General features: G+C 42.6%; 1 protein-coding gene across 1 annotated transcript in view; it reads left to right on the top strand.

The window, feature by feature from the left end:
- Positions 1-11,503: 11,503 nt before the first annotated feature.
- The window catches only part of depdc7a (DEP domain containing 7, paralog a), a 34,547-nt gene continuing 32,605 nt past the window's right edge, over positions 11,504-13,445 (top strand). Inside the window, 1 exon segment of the mRNA XM_084337517.1 lies at positions 11,504-11,584. Within this exon segment, the coding sequence (XP_084193643.1) occupies positions 11,524-11,584 (61 nt within the window). The 5' untranslated portion in view covers positions 11,504-11,523.

Raw genomic sequence — 13,445 nt, 5'->3', positions numbered from 1 at the left:
AGCCATACCACCTTCTGGGGAAATACTACCTCTGGACTACTAACTACTACAGAAAAACTTGAGTAACAAGTTTTTCTACAACTCAAGTTCAGACCTATGTTACTCTATTTCATTAGCACTAAAAGTGATCTTTCTTTATTGTATCATAAACTTCAGAAATGAGAGGTTACACAACTGCCAGCTATCCCAATAATAACCCCAATTTCATAACTATAGGGGGAGGGTCGGTCCTTGTTTATGGTTGCTGTTGTGTGTGTGTGTAGTATTACATCATGTCTGACCTCTGAGGGAGCTCACACTTGCATTGGCGGGAAACTGTCTGCCTCTCTCACCCACCATGCTCTCATGACCAAACTATTCACCCAGCCTGGGCGGCTGACTGTGTGCCTTCTGTTGAGAGTCTCTTGCCTCTTGAATAAAATATGATTGTCCAGCCCGGCGGCCACCCCCGAAAAGACAAGAGTGTCCCTGTGCTGCAGTGAACAAGGGCACTGTCCCCCTTGTCCTTCAGCGCGCGGTCCGGGGGCGGGCGAGGGATTCCAGCGTGGGCACCGCTGGTAGAGAGACGTCTGCTCTCCAGCCCCCGAAAGCATTATGAATTTTAAATGAGCTGCATAGTTCCACATGTGGGAGATGGGACGGAGAGAGTGTCCTTTTGAGGCGGCGTGAGCGTGTGAGCTGATCTCAGGCCAGCCAGGGGGGTTGTTTACCCCGGTGGGAGACGTAGTTTAGTTAGTTTATTTATTTAGCACATTATTAAAAAAAAATAAAAAAGAAAGTGCTAGGAGGGAACTAAGCCCAAAGGGCTTGTATGGAAGGTATCAGGAAGATCTTGCCTATTGTTAATGGAACTTGAATATGAATGAGCATGTTTGTTCGTATTGACCGGACGCTGTGCTAGAAATGCAATATCTGAAATGAAAGATAACCACTAACCTTCTTACTGTCCTCTACTATCATGCACTCTTCCTACTATGCTAATATGTCTCTACTACTGTGCACTCAACACTGCAGCGCCCAAGTTTCAACACTGTTTGATGAACATGGTCACTCGGCTGAAAGAGTCGCACCCTTCCTGCTGACCTGTCTTATAGAACTTGTAAGTCGCTTTGGATAAAAGCGTTCAGCTAAATGACTAAATGTAAAATGCAGTTTGTTGAGTGAAACCGAAAAGCACTCTGCCCACATCGAAACTCTTATTTAACCCTTCCACTGCCACACTACCAAATTGTTAACCCTTTCACTGTGACAATACAGAAGGTTAGCCCTTTCGCTGCCACACGACAAAGGGTTAACCCTTTCACAACCACACTACAGAAGGTTAACCCTTTCACGACCACACTACAGAAGGTTAACCCTTTCACAACCACACTACAGAAGGTTAACCCTTTCACGACCACACTACAGACGGTTTCCGCAAGGTGGCTCTTCCACAGCGCCTTCATCTCCTTGGATTCTTCAGAATGCTGACTTGTGCAGTTAGACCTGTTTTCATTTTCTTTTCTTTTCTCATGCCCATCATCCACCGCCAGAGAATTCCTGATCATTCTATCGTTCCCATAAGTGGGCCGTGTGCCTCCAGCGCCGCACGTGACTGATGAGTGTGAAGGGCAACGTGGAGGAAGTGCACTTTCCTTTCCAGGCACAGGAGAGCAAACATGACCATGACCTTTTAAACTCACTCTCTCTCTCGTGCTCTCTCTCTCTCTCACCCTTTCTCTCCCCCACTCTCTTTCCTCACTCTCTTGCTCTCACTCTCTTTGCTCTCTCCCCTGCTCTCTCTCACACTCTCTCTCTCTCACCCCACCCTCTCTCACACTCACACCCTCCCTCCCTCTCTCTCTCTCTCTCTCTCTCTCTCTCTCTCTCTCTCTCTCTCTCACATGTGTGTATGCGTAGGTGACTGGTTTACAAAATACCAGCACATCCGACTGCTATGAGTTCAGTCAAGAGTTGTCCAACCAGTCTGACAGTCGTGAACATTCTTCTCTTACCTGCTTGTGTGACTGAGAGAGAGAGAGAGCGAGAGCGAGAGAGACCCGGAGTTGAGACTTGGATTTTAACGAGAAGGTGCAGATCTTTCATATTTGGACGTATTTGCCCTGTGCACTCTGACACCTCATCTATAACGTATAACGGGACAAAAAGGTGAGTGTAATTCAAGTTACAACGAGGCATAGAGTTGTTGTTTTACAAAGGATCGATCAGATGGGATCAATTCACATAACATGATCATTACACAAGGAGGTATTATTATTGTCATGTTGGCGTTTAAAAAATGGGCATAGACTAACTGGGGCAGCTGACATACAGTATAAACACATGGGGATAATGATGTACAGTATAAACACATGGATAATGATGTACAGTATAAACACATGATAATGATGTACAGTATATACACATGGGGATAATGATGTACAGTATAAACACATGGATAATGATGTACAGTATAAACACATGATAATGATGTACAGTATATACACATGGGGATAATGATGTACAGTATATACACATGGGGATAATGATGTACAGTATATACACATGGGGATAATGATGTACAGTATATACACATGGGGATAATGATGTACAGTATATACACATGGGGATAATGATGTACAGTATAAACACATAATGATGTACAGTATAAACACATGATAATGATGTACAGTATAAACACATGATAATGATGTACAGTATAAACACATGGGGATAATGATGTACAGTATATACACATGGGGATAATGATGTACAGTATAAACACATAATGATGTACAGTATAAACACATAATGATGTACAGTATAAACACATGATAATGATGTACAGTATAAACACATGATAATGATGTACAGTATAAACACATGGGGATAATGATGTACAGTATAAACACATGGGGATAATGATGTACAGTATAAACACATGGGGATAATGATGTACAGTATATACACATGGGGATAATGATGTACAGTATAAACACATGGGGATAATGATGTACAGTATATACACATGGGGATAATGATGTACAGTATAAACACATGGGGATAATGATGTACAGTATAAACACATGATAATGATGTACAGTATAAACACATGGATAATGATGTACAGTATAAACACATGATAATGATGTACATTATAAACACATGATAATGATGTACAGTATAAACACATGATAATGATGTACAGTATAAACACATGGGGATAATGATGTACAGTATAAACACATGCTAATGATGTACAGTATAAACATGGATAATGATGTACAGTATAAACACATGATAATGATGTACAGTATAAACACACAGGGATAATGATGTACAGTATAAACACATGGATAATGATGTACAGTATAAACACATGATAATGATGTACAGTATAAACACACGGGGATAATGATGTACAGTATATAAACATGGGGATAATGATGTACAGTATATACACATGGATAATGATGTACAGTATAAACACATGATAATGATGTACAGTATAAACACATGGGGATAATGATGTACAGTATATAAACATGGGGATAATGATGTACAGTATAAACACATAATGATGTACAGTATATACACATGGATAATGATGTACAGTATAAACACATGGGGATAATGATGTACAGTATATAAACATGGGGATAATGATGTACAGTATATAAACATGGGGATAATGATGTACAGTATAAACACATAATGATGTACAGTATAAACACATGGATAATGATGTACAGTATAAACACATGGGTTTCTCAAGTTTCTTTAATAGTTGTCATACAGAAGTACAGAATACTTTCATACAAAATGCTTCTTACTGTTACGCTCCAGAGACTGTGCTAGACAAGATAGTATCAAATAACATAGTATAGCATGTAAATTAGAAGTAGAAAATGAGGTCACAGTGTTCAGTATAGACATATGTACAATGTTCGATGCAGAATAGACGTAACTGAGTTACCATATAATATACAATACTATGCAGTGTACTAATATACAATACTATATAGTGCAAAGCAGAAATGGGATGAGGTACAATTTAGGTACAATTTACAGTAAGGTGTACGAGTTGTAGTGCAATCCTTTATCAATAAATATAAAGTGTGGGGAGTGGGTGCTACAGTGTGTTTGATTAAAGTGAGTGTGTGCTATAAAGTGTGGGGAGTGGGTGCTACAGTGTGTTTGTTTAAAGTGAGTGTGTGCTATAAAGTGTGGGGAGTGGGTGCTACAGTGTGTTTGTTTAAAGTGAGTGTGTGCGTGTGGATGTGTGTGCTATGTGCGTTTGATGGTTGTTGTGTAGTGTTCATTGTTCGTTGAGCATCCTGATGGCCTGGGGATAGAAGCTTCTTCTTCTTCTGGGGATAATGATGTACAGTATAAACATGTGGGGATAAGGGGCAGCTGGGTGGCGCAGCAGACATTGCGCTCGTCACCAACGCAAGAGACACCGGGTTCGAATCCGGCTGTCGGCGTTGCCTCCGGCTTGGACCGGCCGTCATACTAACTCAATTGGCAGACTTAGCGGGTGGAAGTCGATGGGTGGTAATCTGGACGTTGTGAACAGCGACTCCTACAGGTCGGTTGGGGACGCCTGCACAGCAAAGTCAGGAAAATGGCGGGGGCAGTGTGAGCCTCCCACACGTTACACCTCGCCAAATGAGAGTCCGCGCTGGCAGGTGAAAAGATGTGACAGGCTGCCTCCACATGTATCGGAGGGGACATGTGATGCAAGGCTTCTATCCTCCCTACAACCGGCCAGTGGGGACATATGCGAGCAACGATCGGGACGGGAGGGAGAATTGGCACGAGAGGTAAATTGGGATGGGGAGAAAAAGTAGATTAAAAAAAATAACATGTGGGGATAATGACAAACTGACAACAGCTGCTGGGGTGATGACCGGCGACACAGCTGGGGCAGAGACCATAGAACTATATAAAACGCAACGGCAGAGAAGCAGGTGTGAAAGTCACAACCCGTGACGGTAGGTAGACGGAAGTATATTGCACAATTCGATTTGACTTGCTTCCAGGGCAAAAGTCGTCCTAAAGCCGTTTTCACCTGCTCTATTCAGGGTTCGCATCGCACAAGGTCCTTGAAGTGCTTAGAGTGCTTGATTTTTGTAAAGTCGAGACCTGGAATTCCTTGAAAACAGCCACATTTTTAACAAGGAGCTTAATTAAAAGTCCTTGAAATTGAAATCAACCATTCGCATTGAAAGTTTTGTTCATCCATGATAAAAAAAAAATCTGAATCAAGAAATTGCATTTTCTTTTTTTAAATCTAAAGTGTAACTAATCGTCGGAAATTGTTTTTTTAAGCCATACATATTGGATCCGATTTTCCCCCCGATAAAAAAAACAGCATTTAAAAGTGAATTGGATCCTTTTAAATGCCCTTTTAAATATAGTGCTTGGAACTTGAAAGTCCTTGAATTTCATTTAGCAACGTCTGTGGGAACCCTGTCTATTGCAACCAGTATTGTTCACATTCTACTGTCATTCTAACTGGTTTTAATGGCTACCCCTTTGATGGATCAAGGACTCGTGTTGAAAGCAAACTATCTCTCTGTCCACCGCTCCCTGCAGCGTGTTGGAGGAGGACGGTGATCAGTGAGCTCGTCTGTCGTGTTCCTCAAGTTCAAGTTTCAAGTTTCTTTATTAGTTGTCATACAAAAATACAGAATACTTTTATATGAAATGCTTTTTTCTGTTCCTCCCTCTTGCGCTGCTGCCGGTGCGTTGCTGTGTCTTTAGCGACGTGTCGGTCGCCAACGAAACGGCTCTTTTTATTAGAGTCGACTCTTTGAAGTGAATCGATGAACTCCTCATTTGGAGCCAATTTATTCTTTATTTTGTATTATTTTTAGCGCTCTGCTCCATGTCGTATGTGAATAAAGCCATATAGATAATAAACATTTGATATGATAAAAAAAAATTACATTAGTAATTCATTTTACACATCATTTAATTTTATGGTAATACATTAATTTAAGCAACAAAAAAATCTGAGGAGCCGAAAGAGCCGGCTCTTTTTTAGTGAGCCGAGCCAAAAGAACCGGCTCTCTTTTAAAAAAGAAAAAAAAAAAGAGCGGGAATACCCATCACTAGTGTCTCGGTGAAAGAAGCTGTTCCACAGGGTCTTGGTTTCAACACACGTGTCGGCAAGTGAGAGACATCGTGACACGAGGCGGCTACACCTTGAGTTTACAGTGTTGTCTCTCTCTCTCCACCTCTCTCTCTCTCGTGTTCCATCTCTCTCTCTCCCCCTCTCTCTCTCACCCTCTCTCTCCCCGTGTCAGATGACACCAAATGGCAGTTATGTCCTCAAGTCCCAGTTCGTGCAATTTATCCTTTATCCCGGTACATAGGCTTGGTTTTATAAAGGGACGTATACCCAAGCCACTTGGTATAGAGTGAAAACTATCTTTAGTATTATAATTCACAACATCACCATCTTGCAAAACAGAGTCTTTTGACCTGTACTAGTCTATTTAATCTCATTACATCGTTGTGGCTTTTTGCTTTTGGTATATGTTTAATTTTTTTGGGACCCAATTTGCTATCTTATGTGTATGTAGCAAGTGCACATGTGGGCCAGGTGGTTACACACCAGGAGGTTAATTAAAGACACTTATCAGGACCCTCTGCTGCTCTTTGTAGCTTAAAGAAAACTATATTTATGCTCAAATTAGAGCTACTTTGTGTGCTCGCATATGAAGTGTCTCTACCAAAGCTCAAATCAAACCTGTGTGGGTGGGTGGTTGGGTGGGCGTGTGGGTGTACGCGTGGGCGTGGGCGGGCATCTGTTCTCACCATATCGTGAAAAAAAAACAATTGCCGAATTTCCCCCCGAAATATGATGTGCACATTCATGATCCCAAGAGGAAGAACACCATTGAGTCCCGTCTCTCCCCGTGATCTTTCCTCTATAGCGCCACCATCGGGGGGCAACGTGTGCAACGTGTGTTTGGTCATTAGCCGTGAAACTCCCTTGTGATATATCTCTGTGTATAGAAAAGGCTATCCGTCCATCTCTATGACTCTGGGGAGGTTGTTTCATTGGAACCTCTTGACGTCTGCTCTCTGACACCTGAGGCGTCTGTGGTGTTTCATTTCAACAGTCGCCTGCTGACTTCTCTCTTTCCAGAAGGAAACAGAGACTCCGGGGATCCTCCCACTTCTCTATTCTGTTATGTTATTGTTGACATGTACTTTAATCCCATGCCCACTGGGAATACATGGACTCCAATCTTGCCGTTTACTAAGATTCAGATTCAGTTTTATTGTTGCATATTGTCATATTCACAGACAAACAGAGCAAAACTCTTAGGTCTCTGCCCCTCGACCTACAGCATGTCAATAAAATACATAATAGAATACATGTGGAAAAAAAACACAATAAAAACCAGCATAATAGTGATTTAAGAAAAAGTGACAGCGCTGAGAGTGGTGATGTAAAAAGTGCGACAGTAGAATAAAATGTATGTACAGTACTTAAAAATACTTAAAATACATAAAAACACGGGGTAAAATCATAATAGTTAGATATTGTTCATGAGTCTGATGGCTTGATGGTAGAATGATCCTGGTCAACCTCCAATGGCATGTTGGGACTGTTTCAGCCAAGAACATCACAATTTGCTATACTGAGCAATCTGCGACCAGTTCCAATATGCTTTAGGGGCGAGGCTTGCAGAGTGAAAGGTACAAAGAAAACATGTAACCTAAATATAGAGTTTGTTTGTTCTTTGAAGCCCTGTATTATACTAATGGTACTAATCAGAATGATCAAGATAATAGGTCCATGTGACCGAGTGCAGCTTCTCTCCAACCTAAAGGTAACACTGCAGCAGCCACTTCTGGCAGAATGATGATAAGGTTGACTTCTGGTTATTATTGTATTATGAGTATGACTAATGTCTTCAAAGGACCTCAGGAAGGCTTTTAGCCCGCAGTATTCCTGCATGTTCAACCTTCTGAACACGTGTGTGTGTGTTGTGCTAGTGTGTGGGTCTGATAGAGAGGGGGGGGGGGGGGTAGTAGATGGAGAGAGAGAATGAGAGAGAACATGAGATGATGTGAGAGTAGAAAGAGAGGGAGAGAGAGGAGGATAGAGACAGAGAGAGATGTGAGTAGAAAGGGAGAGAGAAGGAAAGAGACGGTGAGAGAGAGACATACACAGAGAGAGGTGAGTAGAAAGAGAGAGAGAGACATACACAGAGAGAGGTGAGTAGAAAGAGAGAGAGAGAGAGACATGTGAGTAGAAAGAGGGAGAGAAGGAAATACTGTGAGAGAGAGACATACACAGAGAGAGGTGAGTAGAAGGAGAGAGAGACATACACAGAGAGGTGAGTAGAAAGAGAGAGAGAGACATACACAGAGAGAGGTGAGTAGAAAGAGAGAGAGAGACATACACAGAGAGAGGTGAGTAGAAAGAGAGAGAGACATACACAGAGAGGTGAGTAGAACTGAGAGAGAGACATACACAGAGAGGTGAGTAGAAAGAGAGAGAGACATACACAGAGAGGTGAGTAGAAGGAGAGAGACATACACAGAGAGGTGAGTAGAAGGAGAGAGAGACATACACAGAGAGGTGAGTAGAAAGAGAGAGAGAGAGACATACACAGAGAGAGGTGAGTAGAAAGAGAGAGAGAGAGACATACACAGAGAGAGGTGAGTAGAAAGAGAGAGAGACATACACAGAGAGGTGAGTAGAAAGAGAGAGAGAGACATACACAGAGAGAGGTGAGTAGAAAGAGAGAGAGAGACATACACAGAGAGAGGTGAGTAGAAAGAGAGAGAGACATACACAGAGAGAGGTGAGTAGAAAGAGAGAGACATACACAGAGAGAGGTGAGTAGAAAGAGAGAGAGACATACACAGAGAGAGGTGAGTAGAAAGAGAGAGAGAGACATACACAGAGAGAGACATACACAGAGAGAGGTGAGTATAAAGAGAGAGAGACATACACAGAGAGGTGAGTAGAACGAGAGAGAGAGACATACACAGAGAGAGGTGAGTAGAAAGAGAGAGAGAGACATACACAGAGAGGTGAGTAGAAAGAGAGAGAGACATACACAGAGAGGTGAGTAGAAAGAGAGAGAGAGACATACACAGAGAGAGGTGAGTAGAAAGAGAGAGAGAGACATACACAGAGAGGTGAGTAGAAAGAGAGAGAGACATACACAGAGAGGTGAGTAGAAAGAGAGAGAGAGACATACACAGAGAGAGGTGAGTAGAAAGAGAGAGAGACATACACAGAGATGTGAGTAGAAAGAGAGAGAGAGACATACACAGAGAGAGGTGAGTAGAAAGAGAGAGAGAGACATACACAGAGAGAGGTGAGTAGAAAGAGAGAGAGACATACACAGAGAGGTGAGTAGAAAGAGAGAGAGAGACATACACAGAGAGAGGTGAGTAGAAAGAGAGAGAGAGACATACACAGAGAGAGGTGAGTAGAAAGAGAGAGAGAGACATACACAGAGAGAGGTGAGTAGAAAGAGAGAGAGAGACATACACAGAGAGAGGTGAGTAGAAAGAGAGAGAGAGACATACACAGAGAGAGGTGAGTAGAAAGAGAGAGAGAGACATACACAGAGAGGTGAGTAGAAAGAGAGAGAGAGACATACACAGAGAGAGGTGAGTAGAACAAGAGAGAGAGAGACATACACAGAGAGAGGTGAGTAGAAAGAGAGAGAGAGAGACATACACAGAGAGAGGTGAGTAGAACAAGAGAGAGAGAGACATACACAGAGAGAGGTGAGTAGAAAGAGAGAGAGACATACACAGAGAGGTGAGTAGAAAGAGAGAGAGACATACACAGAGAGAGGTGAGTAGAAAGAGAGAGAGAGACATACACAGAGAGGTGAGTAGAAAGAGAGAGAGAGACATACACAGAGAGAGGTGAGTAGAACGAGAGAGAGAGAGAGAGAGACATACACAGAGAGAGGTGAGTAGAAAGAGAGAGAGACATACACAGAGAGAGGTGAGTAGAAGGAGAGAGAGACATACACAGAGAGAGGTGAGTAGAAAGAGAGAGAGACATACACAGAGAGGTGAGTAGAAAGAGAGAGAGACATACACAGAGAGGTGAGTAGAAAGAGAGAGAGACATACACAGAGAGGTGGCTCCCCATTGCTGCACGTATCCGCTTCAAGGCCCTCGACCTAGCATACCGTGCAGCAAAGGGAACCGCTCCCGCCTACCTCCGGTCAATGGTCTCTAACTACACACCCTCAAGACCCCTACGCTCTGCATCTTCTGGCCGCCTCAGACCTACTCCTATCCAAGCTCCCGGAGGGTCATCAAAGAGAAGCCGCCTATTCTCAGTCCTTGCCCCACAATGGTGGAATGAACTACCCATCCCAGTTAGGACAGCCGAATCACGTCCAATCTTTCGCCGTCGACTAAAGACTCACTTCTTCAACCATTATCTGAAATGATTAAAAAAAAAAAGAAAAAAAAAAAAATCTAACCCTAACTAACCTTACTGTCATGCACTTGTCCTAATAAACTAACCTACACTGTAACACGCAACACTTGATGAACATTGTTACTCAGCTGATAGAGTTGTACCCTTCTTGCTGTCTTGTCGTACAGAACTTGTAAGTCGCTTTGGATAAAAGCGTTCAGCTAAATGACTAAATGTAAATGTAAATGTAGAAAGAGAGAGAGACATACACAGAGAGGTGAGTAGAAAGAGAGAGAGAGACATACACAGAGAGGTGAGTAGAACGAGAGAGAGACATACACAGAGAGAGGTGAGTAGAAAGAGAGAGAGACATACACAGAGAGAGGTGAGTAGAAAGAGAGAGAGACATACACAGAGAGAGGTGAGTAGAACGAGAGAGAGACATACACAGAGAGAGGTGAGTAGAAAGAGAGAGAGACATACACAGAGAGAGGTGAGTAGAAAGAGAGAGAGACATACACAGAGAGAGGTGAGTAGAAAGAGAGAGAGACATACACAGAGAGGTGAGTAGAAAGAGAGAGAGACATACACAGAGAGAGGTGAGTAGAAAGAGAGAGAGACATACACAGAGAGAGGTGAGTAGAAAGAGAGAGAGACATACACAGAGAGAGGTGAGTAGAAAGAGAGAGAGAGACATACACAGAGAGAGGTGAGTAGAAAGAGAGAGAGACATACACAGAGAGGTGAGTATAAAAGAGAGAGAGACATGTGAGTAGAAAGAGGGAGAGAGAAGGAAAGACTGTGAGAGAGAGACATACACAGAGAGAGGTGAGTAGAAAGAGAGAGAGGGAGAGAGAGGGAGAGAGAGGGAGAGAGAGGGAGGGGGGGAGAGAGAGGGGGAGAGAGGGAGAGAGAGGGAGGGGGGGGCCCTAGTCTCATTGTTGTTAACTGAGCATATGCAAAACGTGCAGGCAGGTGTCATTGGAGTAATAGTTCATGAATAATGTATGTCGGTGGGAGGAGGAGATGGTTTCGGGCCGTCGCTGCTGCAGCAGTGCGAGTGTGCGTCACGCAGCTACAGGGCACTGGGCACGGAACTGTATCATCATCAGAGACCCATGAAGACGCGGAGCAGCAAGGTGGATGAGAGCGGGAACTTTTCCATGCGTCGACCACCAGGTAATTTACATTGTTACATTTAGCTGAACGCTTTTATCCAAAGCGACTTGCAAGTTCTGTGCGACAAGTCATCAGGAAGGACACAACTCTTATCAGCTGAGTAACAATGTTCATCAAGGTGTTGAGGTTGAGTGCTACAGTGTAGGTTATAGTTTATTATTAGGACAAGTGCATGACAGTAAGGTCAGTTAGGGTTATGCTGCACATGTAATCATCACTTCATATTATTACTTCTGTGCATGTCTTTATGCCCTGGCTGCATTTACAGGCGCGGCGAAATTGCACGGGTTATATACAGAATGTGCATGCGATGGAAAGTGAGCATATATCTAATAATAAATAATATAATCGATTTATTTTAAAGATATTAAAAGTATTATATTATACACCTAAAGTGTATAACTAAATGCTATTTTTATTGTCTGCCCTGAGAGTTGGAAAGCATGTTGGTTGAGGTTTAAACATATCGATATATGTAGCATAGTTTATTATACCATAAAAAAGAAGGATTCAAATTCAAACGCACCTATGGTTTTTAGGGTTAGCCCAACTAGTCTAAACATGTCCGGTGGAATGAAATAAGGTATATAGCCTGGAGTCTGGACTATATAGGCTATATAATACACTAACACCTGGTGTATCATGTCAGGTTCATATCTGTTCATATCTGTTCATATCTGTTCACGCCCGCTAGTCATGTCTCATTCATTAAAACAGGCTTCAGACTTGAGCAGGTATAGCTGCTGCAGGTTTATTCATTACGCCATTATGCCTAATCACCGTGTTTATCATTAAGAGTCAAGACCGATGTGGTGAGACATTGTCGTTCCCCTTGCGATTATTTACCTTCACTGTGTGTGTGTGTGTGTGTGTGTGTGTGTGTGTGTGTGTGTGTGTGTGTGTGTGTGTGTGTAAAAATACACCTCGCCCCACCTGGAAAGTAATCCCCTCTCGCCTGTCCGCGGGGACAGAGAGGAGACATGTCAGGGTTGAGGGTTGTTGAGGGAGAGAAACCCGCCGCAATTAAATGCAAACGACGCTCAAATCTCTGTCGGCAAACAAGCTGCCAGTCTGACTCCCAGGCCAGGATGTTATTATCATCCATATCATGACCCGGCCTCACCCTATCACGGCATTGTGTCATATTTTTTAAAGTTCTCTGCCCAGTGATTGATTGATTGATTGATTGATTGATTGATTGATTGATTGATTGATTGATTGATTGATTGATTGATTGAAAATTGTATTAACAGATTGCAGAATGGGTACAATACAGTACGGCTCAATGCACACAATTGTTAAGGGGATGCAGACCAGAGAAAGACTTTCGTCTTGTTTACATCAGGGTCCCCCATTTTCCCCATGCTCTGGTGTCTGCATCGGATCCAAATTCAATCCACGGCCATGTCATGTAGAGGCCTATATTATAGATCTCAACTTAACTCATACAAAAGAAAACGTTCTTCATTCCAGCCCCCGAACCCCCCCCCCCCTAACCTAACCCAAAAAGAGAGGGGTGGGATGGTGGGTATTATACTTTACTTACTCATAGTATATATATTCCGATTCTAAGTGTTATTGACTATATTTATTGTAACGTATAATATAACTTATAGGGCATACAGACCCTCATCTGCACCTTTGATTACAGTTATTGTTTACACTGCCTATTTTAACTTTTTCTACTGTACTAAAATTGTATTGCCTATATTTATGTCTTCTATTTCCATGCCCGTATACCCGTACCTCCCCTCCCCCATGCTGCTACGATGCCTGAATTTCCCCCAAGGGGATCAATAAAGCAATATCTTATCTTATCCTGAAATGGATAACCGTCTGTAGTGTGGTAGTGAAAGGGTTA

This window comes from Notolepis coatsorum, assembly GCF_963971535.1.
Source record: "Notolepis coatsorum genome assembly, chromosome: 20".
NCBI classification, from domain to species: Eukaryota; Metazoa; Chordata; class Actinopteri; order Aulopiformes; family Paralepididae; genus Notolepis; species Notolepis coatsorum.
This window is presented reverse-complemented; position numbering and strand designations above follow the sequence as displayed.